Source organism: Pristiophorus japonicus, chromosome 5 (assembly GCF_044704955.1).
Source record: "Pristiophorus japonicus isolate sPriJap1 chromosome 5, sPriJap1.hap1, whole genome shotgun sequence".
NCBI classification, from domain to species: Eukaryota; Metazoa; Chordata; class Chondrichthyes; family Pristiophoridae; genus Pristiophorus; species Pristiophorus japonicus.
In genome coordinates this window covers 24,383,451-24,403,167 of record NC_091981.1, presented here as the reverse complement: position 1 = coordinate 24,403,167, position 19,717 = coordinate 24,383,451, and the positions used below count along the sequence as shown (strand labels likewise).

At 43.6% G+C, this 19,717-nt stretch overlaps 1 protein-coding gene across 4 annotated transcripts in view; it reads left to right on the top strand.

The window, feature by feature from the left end:
* The window catches only part of LOC139264252 (leukocyte elastase inhibitor-like), a 49,311-nt gene extending 31,467 nt beyond the window's left edge, over positions 1-17,844 (top strand). For all 4 annotated transcript variants that reach the window (XM_070880412.1, XM_070880414.1, XM_070880416.1 and 1 more), the window contains exons 6-7: positions 5,242-5,406; positions 16,325-17,844. In XM_070880412.1, coding sequence (XP_070736513.1) covers positions 5,242-5,406; positions 16,325-16,729 — 570 coding nt within the window. In that variant the 3' untranslated portion in view covers positions 16,730-17,844. The remainder of the gene's footprint in view (positions 1-5,241; positions 5,407-16,324) is intronic.
* Positions 17,845-19,717: the final 1,873 nt, after the last annotated feature.

Below are 19,717 nucleotides of genomic sequence, written 5' to 3'. Positions count from 1 at the left end.
TAGGTACAGCAAGTGATCAGGAAGGCCAATTGAATCTTGGCCTTTATTGCAAAGGGGATGGAGTATAAAAGCAGGGAAGTCTTACTCCAGTTGTACAGGGTATTGGTGAGGCCACACCTGGAATACTGCGTGCAGTTTTGGTTCCATATTTACGAAAGGATATACTTGCTTTGGAGGCAGTTCCGAGAAGGTTCACAAGGTTGATTCCAGAGATAAGGGAGTTGACTTGCGAGGAAAGGTTGAGTAGGTTGGGCCTCTACTCATTAGGATCACCTCTCATTCTTCTGAATTCCAATGAAATGTATAAGATTGAGGGGGCTTGACCAGGTGGATGCAGCGAGGATGTTTCCACTGATGGGAGAGACTAGAACTAGAGGGCATAATCTTTGAATAAGGGGCTGCCCATTTAAAACTAAGATGAGGAGAAATTTCTGGGGGTTGTGGATCTGTGAAAGTATATCCCTCCTTCAATATGGAGACCAAAAGTGTATGCAGTACTGATAACCTCACAATTTCCCACATTATACTCCAGCTGCCAAGTGTTTGCACACTCTCTCAGCTTGTCTATTTCCCTTTTCAAATTCTTTGACCTCCTCACAACTTGCTTTACCACCCATCTTTGTTTCAAAAGATTACAACCTGACCATCAATTGGGCCAGAATTTGCAGTAGCAAGGCATCTAATGGTGTCTGCCATTGGACTTGCCCCTGCATCCCTTGGCTCAACATTTTGTCCACAAAGCTGCTGATGGTAGGAGCAGATAACAGCTCAGCGAATGCGGAGTCAGGGGACAAGTAGCAGAATGGATAACTAGCTACATTCAAGATGAAGCAGAGGGTTGGGGTAAAGGTTAGCTATTCAGAGTGGCAGAAAGTGGGAAATGCTGTTCCACAAGGATCAGTGCTGGGGCCACTGTTCACAATTTATAACAATTTATAACAATTTAGACTTTGGAATCAAACACAATTTGTGGATTATTCCAAATTGTGGGAGGGGGGGGAGATGGTCAATACTGAGGGGACTGCAACAAATTGCAGGAAGACATTATTAAACTTGCAGAATGAGCAAATAATTGTCAAATTAATTTCAACACTGATAAATGTGAGGTCTTGCATTTAAGAAAAAGGTCATTTTACTTGGAAAATACAAATCTAAAATAGTAGAGCAAAGGGATCTGTGTACAAATGCACAAATTGCTAAAAGTAGCAACACAGGTTAACAAGGTCTACTTCTAGCAGGATAGAATTGTTGGTGCCTAAACTTGCACCTATAAACTGGTAGAATTCTTTATTCAGCTGGAGAGTGACAGTTAATTTGGAAATTAGGGTCCTGAACTTGAGGAAAGGTAACATTGATGGTATGAGGTGTGAATTGGCTAGAATAGACTGGCAAAGGACACTTAAAGGGTTGATGGTGGATAAGCAATGGCAAACATTTAAAGATCACATGGATGAACTTCAGCAATTGTACATCCCTGTCTGGAGTAAAAAAAAAACTGGGAAGGTGGCTCAACTATGGCTAACAAAGGGAATTAAAGATAGTGTTAAAACCAAGGAAGAGGCATACAAATTGGCTAGAGAAAGCAACAAACCTGAGGACTGGGAGAAATTTAGAATTCAACAGAGAAGGACTAATGGCTTAATTAAGAGGGGGAAAATAGAGTATGAGAGGAAGCTTGTAGGGAACATAAAAACTGACTAAAAGCTTCTATAAATATGTGAAGAGAAAAAGATTAGTGAAGACAAACGTAGGTCCCTTGCAGTTGGATTCAGGTGAATTTATAATGGGGAACAAAAATGGCAGACCAATTGAACAAATATTTTTGTTCTGTCTTCATGAAGGAAGACACAACCTTCTGAATGTACTAGGGGATAGTGGGCCTAATGAAAAGGAGGAACTGAAGGATATCCTTTATTAGGTGGGAAAGTGTTAGGGAAACTGATGGGATTGAAGGCTGATAAATGCCTGGGGGCCTGATAGTCTGCATCCCAGAGGACTTAAGGAAGTGGCCCTAGAAATAGTGGATGCATTGGTGATCATTTTCCAACAGTCTATTGACACTGGATCAGTTCCTATGGATTGGAGGGTAGCTAATGTAACTCCACTTTTTAAAAACCGAGCGAGAGAAAACGGGGAATTTTAGCCTGACATCAGTAGTGGGGAAAATGTTGGAATCAATCATTAAGGATGAAATAGTGCACTTGGAAAGCAATGACTGGATTGGTCCAAGTCAGCATGGATTTATGAAGGGGAAATAATGCATGATGAATCTTCTGGATTTTTTTGAGGATGTAACCAGCAGAGTGGACAAGGGAGAATCAGTGGATGTGGTGTATTTGGACTTTCAAAGGGTGTTTGACAAGGTCCCGCACAAGAGATTGGTGTGCAAAATCAAACCACATGGTATTGGGGGTAATGTACTGATGTGGATAGAGAACTGGTTGTCAGACAGGAAGCAGAGTCTGGATAAATGGGTCCTTTTCGAATGGCAGGCGGTCACCAGTTGAGTGCTGCAGGGCTCTGTGCTAGGACCCCAGCTCTTTACAATACATTAATGATTTAGATGAGGAAATTGAGTGTAATATCTAAGTTTGCAGATGACACTAAACTGGGTGGCAGTGTGAGCTGTGAGGAGGACGCTAAGAGGCTGCAGGGTGACTTGGGCAGGTTAGGTGAGTGGGCAGATGCAGTATAATGTGGATAAATGTGAGGTTATCCACTTTGGTGGCAAAAACACAAAGGCAGAATATTATCTGTGGTGGCAGATTAGAAAAAGGGGAGCTGCAATGAGACCTGGGTGTCATGGTTCATCAGTCGTTGAAAGTTGGCATGCAGGTACAGCAGGCGGTGAAGGCAAATGGTATGTTGGCCTTCATAGCTAGGGGATTTGAGTATAGGAGCAGAGAGGTCTTACTGCAGTTGTACAGGGCCTTGGTGAGCCCTCGCCTTGAATATTGTGTTCAGTTTTGGTCTCTTTTAATCTGAGGAAGGACATTCTTGCTATTGAGGGAGTGCAGCGAAGGTTCACCAGACTAATTCCTGGGATGGTTGGACTGTCATGAGGAGAGACTGGATCAACTGGGCTTTTATTCACTGGAGTTTAGAAGGATGTGAGGGGATCTCATAGAAGCGTATAAGATTCTGACGGGACTGGACAGGTTAGATGTGGGAAGAATGTTCCCGATGTTGGAAGTCCAGAACCAGGGGACATAGTCTTAGGATAAGGGGTAGGCCATTTAGGACTGAAATGAGGAGAAACTTCTTCAGAGTTGTAAACCTGTGGAATTCCCTGCCACAGAGTTGTTGATGCCAGTTCATTGGATATATTCAAGAGGGAGTTAGATATGGCCCTTACGGCTAAAGGGATCAAGGGGTATGGAGAGAAAGCAGGAAAGGGGTACTGAGGTGAATGATCAGCCATGATCTTATTGAATGGCACTGCAGGCTCGAATGGCCTACTCCTGCATCTATTTTCTATGTTTCTATGTATCGAACCTTGGTTAGATCACACATTTTCAATACTGTGTACAATATTGCTCTCCATAATATGAAAAGAATAGAGGCACTGGAGAGGGTGCAAAAAAGATTTACAAGGATGATGCCAGAAATGCGAGGGTATACCTAATCCAGAAAGGATAAACCAGCTAGGTCTCTTTTTTTTTCTCAGACGGCTGAGTGGTAACCTGTTAGGTCTTTAAAAGGTTTTGATAGTGGATACAGAATGTTTCCACTTATTGATGGTCTCTAGTTTTGCTCTTCCCCATATGATAGTCACCAAGAAATCCAATGGGGAATTCAGCAGAAACTTCTTTACCTGAGGAGTGGTGAGAATGTGGAACTCGCTATCCCAGGCAGTGCTTGAAGGGAATAGTATAGATGTATTTAAGGAGAGGCTAGACAAGCATATGTGGGAGAAGGGAATTGAAGATTATGCTGATCGTTAGATAAAGACTGGAGGAGGCTCGCGTGGAGGATAAATGCCAACATATACCAGTTGGGCTGAATGGCCTGCTTCTGTACTGATATCCTAATGTGATCCTGTGAAACAGAGCATAGTAACCGGAGTGAACAGGGCACCCAACAGAGTTGGCGAATGCGATTTAAGGATTGTGACATACACACAGGAAGGACTGCGAGGGAGGGGGAATGGTCCAGAAGTAGAAATAAATAGTCGTGTTGGCATTCTTCACAACAGAATGAGAGGAAACCTGAAAAATGGTGCAGGTTTTTCTTCGAGGTTTTCCAGAATCCTATAACGCCACGAATCATCATCGCATTCGCCAACTCTGTTGGTTGCCCTGTTCACTCCAGTTACTATGCTCTGTTTCATAGGATCACATTAGGATATGCAGCACAGAAACAGGCCATTCGGCCCAACTGGTACATGTTGGCATTTATCCTCCACTTGAGCCTCCTCCAGTCTTTATCTAACAATCAGCATAACCTTCAATTCCCTTCTCCCTCTTATGCTTGTCTAGCCTCTCCTTAAATACATCTGTACTATTCCCTTCAAGCACTGCCTGGGATAGCGAGTCCCTCAAAATCGAGCAAGACTTGCTTCCACTCTGAGTTTTCAGGTGACTGTACAGTCCAATACAGGAATTACAGTCTCACAGGTGGGACAGACAGTCATTGAAGGAAAGGGTGGGTGGGAAGACTAGTTTGCTGCATGCTCCTGCCGCTGTCTGCGCTTGGTTTCTGCATGCTCTCGGTGCTTCACGTCCTCCCGGATGCTCTTCCTCCATTTAGGGCGGTCTTGGGCCAGGGATTCCCAGGTGCCGATGGGAATGTTGCACTTAATCAAGAAGTCTTTGAGGGTGCCCATGAAGCGTTTCCTCTGCCCACCTGGGGCTCGCTTGCCATGTAGGAGTTTAGAGTAGAATGCTTGCTTGGGAGTCTCGTGTATAACCCCACTACACTGCACGCTGCAAGTGTGCATTTATGTGATAAATGTATATCTAGTTGGCTATATAATGTACATGGAATTTAGTGTGTTAAATTTACTTTGTCTGAATATTGTCAAAATAATTTTATCTAATGTCATGAGTACCCTATACAACCACTGACATTGAGAAGTGATAAATGTTGAAGCTGAATGTGAGAAGATCAGTTATTTTTGGTGGTATGAGGTGAAATAAGCTTTATTGTGTAATACTCCCATTTCCTCATGAAATAATTTCTTGTACACTTGAGTAAATGGTGCTCTCCAGCTTTGCTAATAGTCTGTCTTTTTACTTTCAGAATGAAACTAAACCAGTGCAAATGATGCGGCAAAAAGCCAAATTTAATATCGCTTACATTCATAAAGTTGCGACCTGGATACTTGAGCTCCCCTATATTCAGAGTGAGCTGAGTATGATCATCCTTTTGCCAGATATAAAAGATGACTCCAGTGGGCTGGAAAACGTAAGTTGGAAGTTTCAACATGAACTCATGATTCAAGGGAATCAAATCAGTTGCTGAAAAATGATTAATTCAGCTGTCCCCTTCCAAAAATGAATCCATACAATTCATTCCAATCTCATGACCAAATGGGACTAAAATTCAGACAGAATCTATAGAAATGGTTTATGATTAAGCTTAGTGGGTTTGACTGAATTATTTCCATAAAAGGAAAGTTGACCAACATCTTGCCTGACTCACTTTTTGTTTCCGCAGATGTAATGTACATGCATTCAAATCCCCCATCACTTGGCTGTAGAGGGCGGGAATTGCTAGGTCATTTTACATTGAACAGGTTTAATTTGCTATAGTCCATCAAATGCAGTATGATACGGAATGTTCCCTTTCCACCACCATAGGCGGTCCCTCAATCGGAAGACTTGCTTCAACTCCAAGTGAGTTCTCGGGTAACTACAGTTCAATACGGGAATTAGTCTGTCACAGGTGGGGAGTCTGGTTTGCCACACGCTCCTTCCACTGCCAGCTTAGCGATGAGATTCTATGCTCTTCTTCTACTTAGGGTGGTCTTTGGCCAGGGACTCCCAGGTGTCAGTGGGGATGTTGCATTTTATTATGCTTATCATCTGTTCCACCAACCAACAGTTGTTAACCGTCTCTACCCTTCTATCAAAACATCTCTACTCTTATTTCTCCAGAAGAGCTTTTGGAGAGAGTAAAATAATTCTGTCTTATAAAATGTTTCCTCTGCTTGGTACAAGTCTGTATCACAAAGGAAGAGTGCACTCCAATACTAAAAGTTGCAGAAAACCTCCAGGTCAAGTTTTCCTAGAGCATGAGAATTCTCTAGCCCAGGGGTTCACAACCTTTGTTTTTTCTGAGGCACCCCTCCCATGTTCTAATAGTTCCACAGATTTGTAACACCAATGCAAGTGTTTTTCAGTATAACAACACCTGAAACTTGTTGCTGGTGCTGAGCAACAATGATGCACAGACTCTCGGGAATATTCTGCAACTGACCAATCATGACTGACTGTTGAAAGATTATCCACTGCATCTTTTTAACGCCATCCACATTAAAGTAAAGGAAGACACTAGGTTTTGCGGATAAGTGAAGTAGCTTTGTATTACTCTAGCAAAGAGCCAACACTGACATGATAAATCTTCTGGAATTTTTTGAGGATGTTTCCAGTAGAGTGGACAAGGAGAACGAGTTGATGTGGTGTATTTGGACTTTCAGAAGGCTTTTGACAAGGTCCCACACAAGAGATTAACGTGCAAAGTTAAAGCACATGGGATTGGGGGGTAATGTGTTGATGTGGATTGAGAACTTGTTGGCAGACAGGAAGCAAAGAGTAGGAGTAAATGGGTACTTTTCAGAATGGCAGGCAGTGACGAGTGGGGTACCACAAGGTTCTGAGCTGGGGCCCCAGCTGTTTACATTGTACATTAATGATTTAGACGAGGGGATTAAATATAGTATCTCCAAATTTGTGGATGACACTAAGTTGGGTGGCAGTGTGAGCTGCGATGAGACTGCAGAGTGACTTGGATAGGTTTGGTGAGTGGGCAAATGCATGGCAGGTGCAGTATAATGTGGATAAATGTGAGGTTATCCACTTTGGTTGTAAAAACAGACAGACTATTATCTGAATAGTGACAGATTAGGAAAAGGGGAGGTGTAACGAGACCTGGGTGTCATGGCACATCAGTCATTGAAGGTTGGCATTCAGGTACAGCAGGCTGTTAAAGCAAATGGCATCTTGGCCTTCATAGTGAGAGGATTTGAGTACAGGGGCAGGGAGGTGTTACTACGAGGCCTTGGTGAGGCCACACCTGGAATATTGTGTACAGTTTTGGTCTCCTAACTTGAGGGACATTCTTGCTATTGAGGGAGTGCAGCAAAGGTTCACTAGACTGATTCCTGGGATGGTGGGACTGACCTATCAAAGACTGTATCAACTTGGTTTGTATTCACTGGAGTTCAGAAGAATGAGGGGATCTCATAGAAACGTTTAAAATTCTGACTGGTTTAGACAGATTAGATGCAGGAAGAATGTTCCCAATGTTGGAAGTCCAGAACCAGAGATCACAGTCTAAGGATAAGGGGTAAGCCATTTAGGACCAAGATGAGGAGAAACTTCTTCACCCAGAGAGTGGTGAACCTGTGGAATTCTCTACCACAGAGTTGTTGAGGCTAATTCACTAAATATATTCAAAAAGGAGTTGGATGTAGTCCTTACTACTAGGGGATCAAGTGGTATGGCAAGAAAACAGGAATGGGGTACTGAAGTTGCATGTTCAGCCATGAACTCATTGAATGGTGGTGCAGGCTCGAATGGCCTAATCCTGCACCTATTTTCTATGTTTTCTATGTTTCTATGAACATAAGGACATGCCATCTAGCCCCTCAAGCCTGCTCTGCCATTCAATAAGATCATGGCTGATCTGGCCATGGACTCAGCTCTACTTACCTGCCTGCTCTCCATAACCCTTAATTCCCTTATTGGTTAAAAATCTATCTGAATGTATTCAAATCACATAATGAGCTAGCCTCAACTGCTTCCTTGGGCAGAGAATTCCACAGATTCACAACCCTCTGGGAGAAGAAATTACTTCTCAACTCGGTTTTAAATTGGCTCCCCTGTATTTTGAGGCTGTGCCCCCTAGTTCTAGTCTCTCTGACCAGTGGAAACAACCTCTCTGCCTCTATCTTGTCTATCCCTTTCATGATTTTAAATGTTTCTATAAGATCACCCCTCATCCTTCTGAACTCCAACGAGTAAAGACCCAGTCTACTCAATCTATCATCATAAGGTAACCCCCCTCATCTCCGGAATCAGCCTAGTGAATCGTCTCTACCCCCTCCAAAGCTAGTATATCCTTCCTTAAGTAAGGTGACCCAAACTGCATGCAGTACTCCAGGTGCGGCCTCGCCAATACCCTGTACAGTTGCAGCAGGACCTCCCTGCAGACTGCTGTAAGCTCTGTTGTAAATTAAAGGGCAGACATGCTGGTTTGCATTGTCTTTATTGGAGGCAAGAAGCTACCTTTGTATTCACCACACATCAGCTTCCTTGGAAATCCTTGGCCATTCATTGTTTACCCTTGAACTTCAAATGAATTCAGTTTTTAAAATAATCTTCCATTGTACTTTTAAAACCAACATATTTGCTTATGACTTTTTTTTAAGTCTTAATTTATCTCTCTGCTGCCTGTTTTTAGAATAGGAAAAAAAATTTTAAATCCTGTGAACAGGAACTCTAAATCAAAGTTTATAATCATGAAATTCTCCAGCACTTTGGTTTGTATGAGCAGTTTATATAATTGGAATAAATTGCAAAACATTTTAATAAGCATCTAGTGCCTGACGGGTCTTGTCGAGTTCTCTGGTTAATGTGTTGGTAAAGGATCAGGGCCATCCAAAGCACCATCTCCTTTCCTTAGACAGTTTTAATAACCAATTGGCCTAAGAATGCAAATGAAAATCAACCCTATTTATCACCCAGATATATTTAATGGGAAGACAGTCCCAGACTGACTTTAGTTGTGGACAGTGAAGTCATTTTCTGTTTCTCTGGAACTGAAATAATAAACAATTTGTGAGCATTGCATTTAATGTGTGTGTGTGTGTGTTTTACCCAAGTGTTTTCTATCAAATAAAAATAGACAATTTATAGCCGTAAATAACAGTGCGGGGATGGTGGATGGTTATTTACAATCTGTGTCTACTTTTGGTGGACCCCTAGCGCAGCTGTTCAAATTATTTTGGTTAAAGGACCCTTTTCAAATGGATTGGTAATCATGGTTTTACCCCCCCCCCCCCCCCCCCCCGATCTAAATTATGCTATAAACTTCTTGCACACTTACATTTCTGAATGTAAAGATCAGTGTCCTGTTAAATGGACTTGCATGACATTTCACCAGGGCTGTCTGATATAGTGAACCTTGACATGATTGGTGATGTGAAAAATGTTATCTTCTGTTCAGCTGCAAGGTAACTCTAACATACCTGTTAAATACTTCAGCACATGGCACCTCCCTGCTCTTCCTGGAGTGGAATTGGGCTCGGTGGTTCCTGTTGGGAACATGGCACCGTTTCAGGTGAAACCCTCCACTGCCTGCCTACTCACTGCACAGCTGCCGAATGTTTCAGGGTTTTCTTCCCCCCACCCCCCACCCCTGTCTGTGCTGTAATATCGCTGATATGTGGCCTGGTGTATGGTAATTCTGCCATCAGGACACCGCCAGTAACTGGGACCAGGGCTTTCGTCCGGGTCCACTCTCAAGCCCAGCTGCTGTACTCTGTGAACAGAAGCTCAGTTTGATCATTGTTCCAGACCCTTGGACAAGGTTGCTGTGGTGTCTCCTTCCTACCCTCCCCCAGCCTCAGCACCAGCCCTGCCAATCCATTCCCGGTGTCTCTGGGGCCCCTCGTCTCCTCATGGCATTCAGTCAGTCCGTCACTAATCTATGTACATGTCCCTTTCCAGAGCGGCCTCGTCCCCAGTGCCTGCTCAGCGATCGCTGCTTACCAGTGTCTCGGTGGACGTGACATCGAACTCCCGGGGCGCGAGCTCTTGGCCGCCCCGCTCGAGCGCATGAAGGAAAGCAAAATCACGGCCACTAGCGTGCATGCACCAAAATAACAGCCAACTGGCCTGCACCACAGCAGCAACTGGTCCTGTTCGCATTGTTTTGTGGCGCTCCTGAAAAGCCTCTCTGGACCTGCCTGAGGTCTGCGGTTATCCATTTTGGATCAGATAAATCAGCTTGTTTCCTTAATGGCACTAGATTAGGCACCACGGATGAATAATGGGATTTGGGTGGCCATGTGTACTAGGGTTGCTAACACTGTTTGGAGGTTTGACCATGTGACATCTGACTGTTATAGCATTTACTTTGTAAAGTTTGGTTCCCCTGTTGAGTAACTTTGGTCGTGGTTTCACACCAAGAGCTGTGTGAGAAGTTACAAGAACCAAGGGCCACCTGCAAACAGGTGAAGAACGGAAATAGAGGGCAGTGACGAGAGGGCATCGCAGGGGAATCCAGAGTTGGAAAGAACTTGAATTCCACCAATAACTAAGTATCCAGTAGCTAAAGAAATGACACTCCACTTTCTCCCCCCCCCCCCCCCTCATAACCAACAGTAATGCAATACTCAGTCTACATGTAAATAGTAGTAATAGATGTAATGCTCCACTCTCCTATCTGTGTAGAAACCTAGAAAATAGGAGTAGGCCCTTTGAGCCTGTACCACCATTCAATAAGATCATGGCTGATTATTCACCTCAATACCCCTTTCCTGCTTTCTCTCCATACCCCTTGATCCCTTTAGCTGCCGGGGCCATATGTAACTCCCTCTTGAGTATGGAACTGGCATCAACAACTCTCCACTGAATTGTTAACCCGTAAAGAAGTTTCTCCTCATCTCGGTCCTAAATGGCTTATCCCGTGGCCTTAGACTGTGGCCCCTGGTTCTGGACTTCCCCAACATCAGGGACATTCTTCTTGATATACATTTATGTACCTGGACAATACATAAATACAATGGTGCGCTACAGAGGGCGCTGTGGTGGGAGACCTGGAAGTACCCGCAAGACAGAGAGTATAAAAGGCTATCCACCACACTGGGAGGCACTCGAGTTGTACAATAAAGGACCAAGGTCACAGCAGTTACTACAACACCAGACCGTGTGCAGTCAGTGATTTTGAGTGCTACATACACTGCACTTCCTGCATCTAACCTGTCCAGTCCCGTCAGAATTTTATGTTTCTGAGATGCCTCCTCATTATTCTAAACTCCAGTGAATACAGGCCCAGTCGATCCAGTCTCACCTCATGTCAGTCCTGCCATCCTGAGAATCAGTCTGGTGAACCTTTGCTGCACTCCCTCTAGCAAAAACGTCCTTCCTCAGATTAGGAGACCAAAACTGAACACAATATTCCAGGTGAGGCCTCATCAAGGCCCTGTACCACTGCATTAAGACCTCCCTGCACCTATACTCAAATCCCCTAGCTATGAAGGCCAACATACCATTTGCTGCCTTCACCGCCTGCTGTACCTGCATGCCAACTTTTAATGACTGATGTACCATGACACCCAGGTCTTGTTGCACCTCCCCTTTTCCTAATCTGCCGCCATTCACATAATATTCAGCCTTCATGTTTTTGCCACCAAAGTGGATAACCTCACATTTATCCACATTATACTGCATCTGCCATGCATTTGCCCACTCACCTAACCTGTCCAGGTCACCCTGCAGCCTCTTGGCATCCTCCTCACACCTCCACCCAGCTTAGTGTCATCTGCAAACTTGGAGATGTTACACTCCATTCTTAAATCATTGATGTATATTGTAAATAGCTGGGGTCACAGTACTGAGCCCTATGGCACCCTACTAGTCACTGCCTGCCATTCTGAGAAGGACCTGTTCATCCCTACTCTCTGCTTCCTGTCTGCCAATCAGTTCTCTATCCACATCAATACTGAAGGAAATCCTTATTGGGTGGAAAATTGTGTTCGGGAAATTGGTGGGATTGAAGACCGATAAATCCCCGGGGCCTGATATTCTGCATCCCAGAGTACTTAAGGAAGTAGTCCTAGAAATAGTGGATGCATTGGTGATCATTTTCCAACGGTCTATCGACTCTGGATCAGTTCCCATGGACTGGAGGGTAGCTAATGTAACAGCACTTTTTAAAAAAGGAGGGAGAGAGAAAACGGGTAATTAGCCTGACATCAGTAGTGGGGAAAATGTTGGAATCAATTATTAAGGATGAAATAGCAGCACATTTGGAAAGCGGTGATGGGATCGGTCCAAGTCAGCATGGATTTATGAAAGGGAAATCCTGCTTGACAAATCTTCTAGAATTTGAGGATGTAACTAGTAGAATGGTCAAGGGAGAACCAGTGGATGTGGTGTATTTGGACTTTCAAAAGGCTTTTGACAAGATCCCACACAAACAAGAGATTGGTGTGCAAAATTAAAGTAGATGATATTTGGGTAATATACTGACGTGGATAGAGAACTGGTTGGCAGACAGGAAGTAGAGAGTCGGGATAAACTGGTCCTTTTCAGGAATGGAGTGTAATATCAAGTTTGCAGATGACACTATGCTGGGTGTCGGTGTGAGCTGCAGGGTGACTTGGATAAGTTGGGTGAGTGGGCAAATGTATAGCAGATGCAGTATAATGTGGATAAATGTGAGGTTATCCACTTTGGTGGCAAAAACATTATCTGAATGACGGCAGATTAGGAAAAGAGGAGGTGCAACAAGACCTGGGTGTCATGGTACATCAGTCATTGAAAGTTGGCATGCAGTTACAGCAGGCGGTGAAGAAGGCAAATGGTATGTTGGCCTTCATAGCTAGGGGATTTGAGTATAGGAGCAGGGAGGTCTTACTGCAGTTGTACAGGGCCTTGGTGAGGCCTCACCTGGAATATTGTGTTCAGTTTTGGTCTCCTAATCTGAGGAAGGACATTCTTGCTATTGAGGGAGTGCAGCGAAGGTTCACCAGACTGATTCCCGGGATGGCAGGACTGATGTGAGGAGAGACTGGATCGAGGGCCTGTATTCACTGGAGTTTAGAAGGATGAGGGGGGATCTCATAGAAACATATAGAATTCTGACGGGACTGGACAGGTTAGATGCAGGAAGAATGTTCACGATGTTTGGGATGTCCAGAACCAGGGGACATAGTCTAAGGATAAGGGGTAAGCCATTTAGGACTGAGATGAGGAGAAACGTCTTCACTCAGAGTTGTTAACCTGTGGAATTCTTTACCGCAGAGAGTTGTTGATGCCAGTTCATTGGATATATTCGAGAGAGTTAGATATGGCCCTCATGGCTAAAGGGATCAAGGGGTATGGAGAGAAAGCAGGGAAGGGGTACTGAGGTGAATGATCAGCCATGATTTTATTGAATGGTGATGCAGGCTCGAAGAGCCGAATGTCCTACTCCTGCAACTATTTTCTATGTAATGCATTACCCCAATACCACGTGCTTTCATTTTGCACACTAATCTCTTGTGTGGGACCTTGTCAAAGTAATGCAATACTCCGTCTACATGTAAATGGTAGTAATAGATGTAATTCCCTGCTCTCCTACCTGTGTCTAGTAGTAATCCAATAACCTGTGATATGCTGCGGCTAAAGCTAGAATCTCCCCGCACTGTCAGAACAAGGAGGTAAAATCATTAAATTAGAGCTAGGCTATTTAGGAGAGGAAACACTTTTTTTTTTCATGCAAAGGGTAGTGGAAAATCTGGAACTCTCCAAATGCCTGCAGCTGCTGAGTCAATTTAAAATTTCAAGACTGCAGTCGTTTATCTTTTAAATAGAGCTGGGGTATGGATCAACCATGTTCTAATAGAATGGTGGCACAGGCTCAAGTGGTTGAATTGTCTACTCTTGTTCCTATGTACAGTTGCTGATGACACTTAGCCCGTGTGCCAGGCCTTGAAAACACATTGGGCTGGATGTTCAGTTTCGGGTGCACATCAGTAAAGTCGGCATTGCACGAGGATTTGCGGCACATGCTGCAAGTTTTGGCAACGTTAGACTGGGGCCAGTAGTGCTGTGAGAGTCCTTTTTGTGGTGGTGGTGGTGGTGGTGGTGGGGGGGTGGGGGGGGAACAAAACCGGTTTGACCCTGTTGGTATTCTGGGCGTGGTACAAGGGTCGGGAGAGCGTCACAAGTCTGATGGTAACGCAGTCTGCATCATTGCACGCCGGCGCACCTCTCCGCGGCAGTACAGGGAAGCGACGCCGCAAAGAGGTGCCTGAGGATCCCGCCGGCCGGGTTTTCACCGCAGAGGGTCAAATCGCAGCAAAAACCCGGTTGCAAAGTCAGCAAAAATCCAGCCCTGCAGCTCAGATTGTGCTCGAGGCACTAACTAAGCTATTTCCTCACCTGGGGAGTGAATGTGTGCTATGTGCAAATGAGCTTGCTTTCAATCGAAATCACTGTTTTAGCCTTAAGTGATCAAACTTTATCTTCTTTGGCTGCTTAAGTGCCATGGAGTCACATCAAATTTAATTCAACATTCACCTTTACTTGCATATAGAAACATAGAAAATAGGTGCAGGAGTAGGCCATTCAGCCCTTCTAGCCTGCACCGCCATTCAATGAGTTCATGGCTGAACATGAAACTTCAGTACCCCCTTCCTGCTTTCACGCCATACCCCTTGATCCCCCGAGTAGTAAGGACTTCATCTAACTCCCTTTTGAATATATTTAGTGAATTGGCCTCAACTACTTCCTGTGGTAGAGAATTCCACAGGTTCACCACTCTCTGGGTGAAGAAGTTTCTCCTTATCTCGGTCCTAAATGGCTTACCCCTTATCCTTAGACTGTGACCCCTGGTTCTGGACTTCCCCAACATTGGGAACATTCTTCCTGCATCCAACCTGTCCAAACCCGTCAGAATTTTAAACGTTTCTATGAGGTCCCCTCTCACTCTTCTGAACTCCAGTGAATACAAGCCCAGTTGATCCAGTCTTTCTTGATAGGTCAGTCCCACCATCCCGGGAATCAGTCTGGTGAATCTTCGCTGCACTCCCTCAATAGCAAGAATGTCCTTCCTCAAGTTAGGAGACCAAAACTGTACACAATACTCCAGGTGTGGCCTCACCAAGGCCCTGTACAACTGTAGCAACACCTCCCTGCCCCTGTACTCAAATCCCCTCGCTATGAAGGCCAACATGCCATTTGCTTTCTTAACCGCCTGCTGTACCTGCATGCCAACCTTCAATGACTGATGTACCATGACACCCAGGTCTCGTTGCACCTTCCCTTTTCCTAATCTGTCACCATTCAGATAATAGTCTGTCTCTCTGTTTTTACCACCAAAGTGGATAACCTCACATTTATCCACATTATACTTCATCTGCCACGCATTTGCCCACTCACCTAACCTATCCAAGTCACTCTGCAGCCTCATAGCATCCTCCTCGCAGCTCACACTGCCACCCAACTTAGTGTCATCCGCAAATTTGGAGATACTACATTTAATCCCCTCGTCTAAATCATTAATGTACAATGTAAACAGCTGGGGCCCCAGCACAGAACCCTGCGGTACCCCACTAGTCACTGCCTGCCATTCCGAAAAGTACCTATTTACTCCTACTCTTTGCTTCCTGTCTGACAACCAAACAATATATTTCAAGCCCGTGGTGAATAAATCCCAAATGAAACACCAGTGTGGCAGAAGTGCTAAGAAGAACACTTCCCATATAGTCCTGTCCAAAAAAAAGTCGAACGGGAATCAGTAAGGAAAACATAAATGTAAATAGAGCATTAGTGGCTGGATTGATTGGATTCAAAGGCAAATTTTTACACCCGGGGCTAGAGCACGATTGCTTTATGGTAATCCACTGGATTTTGGTACAGCTGCGAGCTGTAATATTTGATTTTTGTTTTCAAACATTACCGGTAAATGTAAAAGTGCATTCAGCTTGATTCCATAATACTTGAAATACTATGGTTGGTGTTTTAAATTCTCTGCATTGCAACCTTGGTGTTATATTTGACCCCGAGATTAGCTTCCTACCACATCCGCGCCATCACTAAGACCGCCTATTTCCACCTCCGTAACATCGCCTGACTCCGCCCTTGCCTCAGCTTATTTGCTGCTGAAACCCTCATCCATGCCTTTGTTACCTCCTAGTCTCGACTATTCCAATGCACTCCTGACCAGCCTCCCTCGTTCTACCCTCTGTAAACTTGAGGTCATTCAAAACACTGCTGCCCATGTCCTAACTTGCAGAAAGTCCAGCTCACCCATCTCCCCTCTGTTCGCTAACCTACATTTGCTCGCGGTTAAGCAATGCCTCAATTTTTAAATTCTCCATGATAATATATAATCAATAAAATGCATGTTTTTGATGGTGTTTTAACATTAGATTCATTTTGTTTTTTAGCTTCAAAATCAGCTCACTTTTGATAATCTGATGGACTGGACCAACCCAGATATGATGGATAATATGGAGGTTAATGTCGAACTGCCCAAATTCAAGCTGGAGGAGAAATATGACCTTAAATCAACCCTCACCCTAATGGGGATGGTAGATGCTTTTAGTGATTCGCAAGCTAACTTCTCTGGAATGACTGAGAAAAATGACCTGGTTTTGTCAAAAGTTGTTCATAAATCCTTTGTCGAAGTGAATGAAGAAGGCACAGAAGCCGCTGCTGCCACAGCACCAATCCTTTTACTGAGAAGTGCCAGGAGAACACCTGACTTTGTGGCTGATCATCCGTTCTTGTTCTTCATCAGACACAACAAAACGCGCAACATTTTGTTTTTTGGAAGACTTTCCTCTCCTTAAACACAATGCCTGGGCCTGCAGCTACTGCAATCCAACCCCGGTTAGGTCAGTTGGGTAATGACTCCACTTTGAAAACCACGTGTGTAGACAACAGACCCTGTGATAATCTCGGATTTCCAGGGGTCTGCAAGGTACCTATGAGAGTGGGGTTTAGTGGCAGTTGAGAGAAATGGGGTAGAATTAAATAAAATGCTATTGATTTTTTTTCATGATTATGAACAATTTATTTATAAAATTACTGTCGTATTTAATCTTCTATGAAAAACTCTTACTGGAGGGGCTTGGATTGCAAATCACATTGCTTCAGTCCTATGGTCGTGGGGGAGGGGGTGGGTCTCAAATATAAAAGCTTAAATGCTAGTCTGGACTTTTTTTTTTTAAAGTCCTTTTATTTTTAAATATCTCCATTTATTTGATGTAATAAGGGGGCCAGAGTAACATGATCTTGGATAATCTGATCTTAATTTTAGGTGCCATCCTATCTTGTGTAATAATGGTTTATGCCAAAATGGATTACAACATCTTAATTCATCCAGTCTGAGACAATACCCTTCCCCTTTCCTCCACCACCACCCCCCCCCCCTCCCCCCCCCCATTATAGCATTTAACTGTTTCTTCAATGATTTGAGTGGATCTCTTCACTACTGTATCTAAAGCCTACTTCAAATGTTGATCTGTTTGTGAATAACTTGATAAGTTTAGTCCTTTTTATCAGTTTGGACCTGTGCCCGCTTATCCGACTCGCACTTTAAAAAAAAAATTAAAGTAGTATTCTGGATTAACCTCCTCTTGCATTCTCTTAACTATCTTCTCTTCTAAGATCACCTCAGATTCCTTCTTTCCAGGTTAAAATCTCCAACGATCAATGTGTTTCACAATGAATTATTTTTGAAGTGCAGTGATGTATGTAGGCAAACAAGGTTTTTCTGCAAGGAGTGATCAGATGTTGGAGGAAAATATGTTAAATTTAAAATCAGAGTTTTAATAATGTGTTTTTTGCTGTGTACTGTGCCTTTGTTTAGGCTTGACCTGTGTGTTAGAGGCTGCAATTTTTTGTTGTTAATCAATAATGACCTATTTTAGTTTGATGCTGAAATAAAATGGTTTGCACTTGCCTCGTGTTTTCTTCATTTGTTCACAACTATTGGGTATAGGAATCTATAAGACACCCTTTTAAGACATTTTGTTGTTCATGTTGTCTTACTCGCAGAAAAAAAAAGGCTGATGTTCAGGAATTTCCTTAGTTTCCTGTCAGGAGTTGAGCTTTTTGCCAAGCAGCTGGAAGAGTTTGCGGATAATGTTTCATTTGCTTTCAATAAACTTTTCACTCTTTCACAGTGGAGGAAATGAACAAAATACCAGTAGTACAAGGAAACCTAAAAAATAAGTCAAGAGGAGGAACTTAATTGGATTTAATACCAGTGGGGGGGGGAGAAATCAAGAAAATAAGGGGACTTGAGAGACTATTCAGGACCTGATGGTTTCCACCTTAAGGTATTTTTTTTTTTTTAAATGGATGAGGAAATTGCAGATGTGTTAGTCATGTTCCAAAGTGCTCTAGTTTTAAGAATTGTGCCTTTTTGGATTGGAAAATTACAAATGTTACTCCATTATTAAGAAGGGGTGGGGAGAAACCAGGAAACTACAGACCTGTCAGTTTAAGATAATTCAATAGAGAAATTGCTGGCCCTATCATGGACGGTGAACACTTGGACAAGGTGTCACCTGGTCAAAGTATGGGTTTGTGAAAGATCAGGCAGGACTGACAAATCTAGAATTTCTTTGAGGAGGTCACGCAAGCTGGATAGGGGAGTATCTATATGGACTTCCAGTAGGTATTTGACACGGATATGCACGAGAGATTACTAGCAAAAGTGAGTGCAGGGAATTGTACGCAACCTTGTGAGATGGGTTGGTAATTGGCTGGGACATAGGAGACTGAGTAAGGATGAAGAGTTTGTTCACTGGTGGGATGTGACCAGTGTTGTTCCCTAGGGACATAGATATATTTATATATTTGTGGGGGTTGGAATTCTTCCCTGCCCCCACTTTCCCCATTCCCCCACCCTCTGTTCCTCTCTTCCCCTGCCCTCAGTTTCCCCTCACCGCATGCTCATGGGTGGCCTCCTGGTTCTTGGAACTTCTTGCACAACAGCTGCTGGTGCAAAACCATGAGCAAAAATACTCAACTATAAATATAATATATTTGTAGAAATCGTGATCAGATATGTTGTCAGATTGTCACGTGACTAGGCATGCCTCCACTGAGAGTTGGCAATGATACGATACGAAGATTGAAGTTGCATTTAACGTTGAACTGGACGGTAAGGTTATATAATGGTCCAGAATTTACAGTGCGTAATATCAGTGAACGAACAATGTTTGCTGTCATTACCCCTTTGAAACAGACCGCATCTTCAGGGTGTTACGTATGGGCATCCTAATGGGGAAATCCTGAATTTACAGTCAATCATTCACTGCTCTGATGCAGACTGCACACTGTGCTCACCCCCCACCCCCCCCCCCCCCCCCCCCCCGGGCCTTAAAGGCAGGAATCGGTGTAATCTGTCAAATCATAGAAACTGGTGAAAGCTTCAGCCAGTAATAACATTGTTAAATACCCCATTAAATCTTAGACCTTTTTTGGGGTTAGGCATGACTGGGGTTTTACCAACGTATTGACTGCTAAACAAAGCTTCTGGACTGGAAAAATGTAATAAAATTTTGTTGAGTAAAATTTATTTATTTTAATGTTTGTTGATCTTTATTTCAGGTTTTACCTTTTCCCCATGAGAAAACCCTAATCTTTGTTTTGATCTCTAACATTTTTAAAAGTTCGAATCAAAAGAACTTACCCACTTCCTGGTTTGCTGCCAGTGAGAATTCTTCATTTTAATTGGCTGCTTAGACAGCTTGTTGACGTCACTGCAGCTCGCACGAGGGGATCCCCATTAATTTGCGATGATTTAAATTACACGTCCAAAAAAC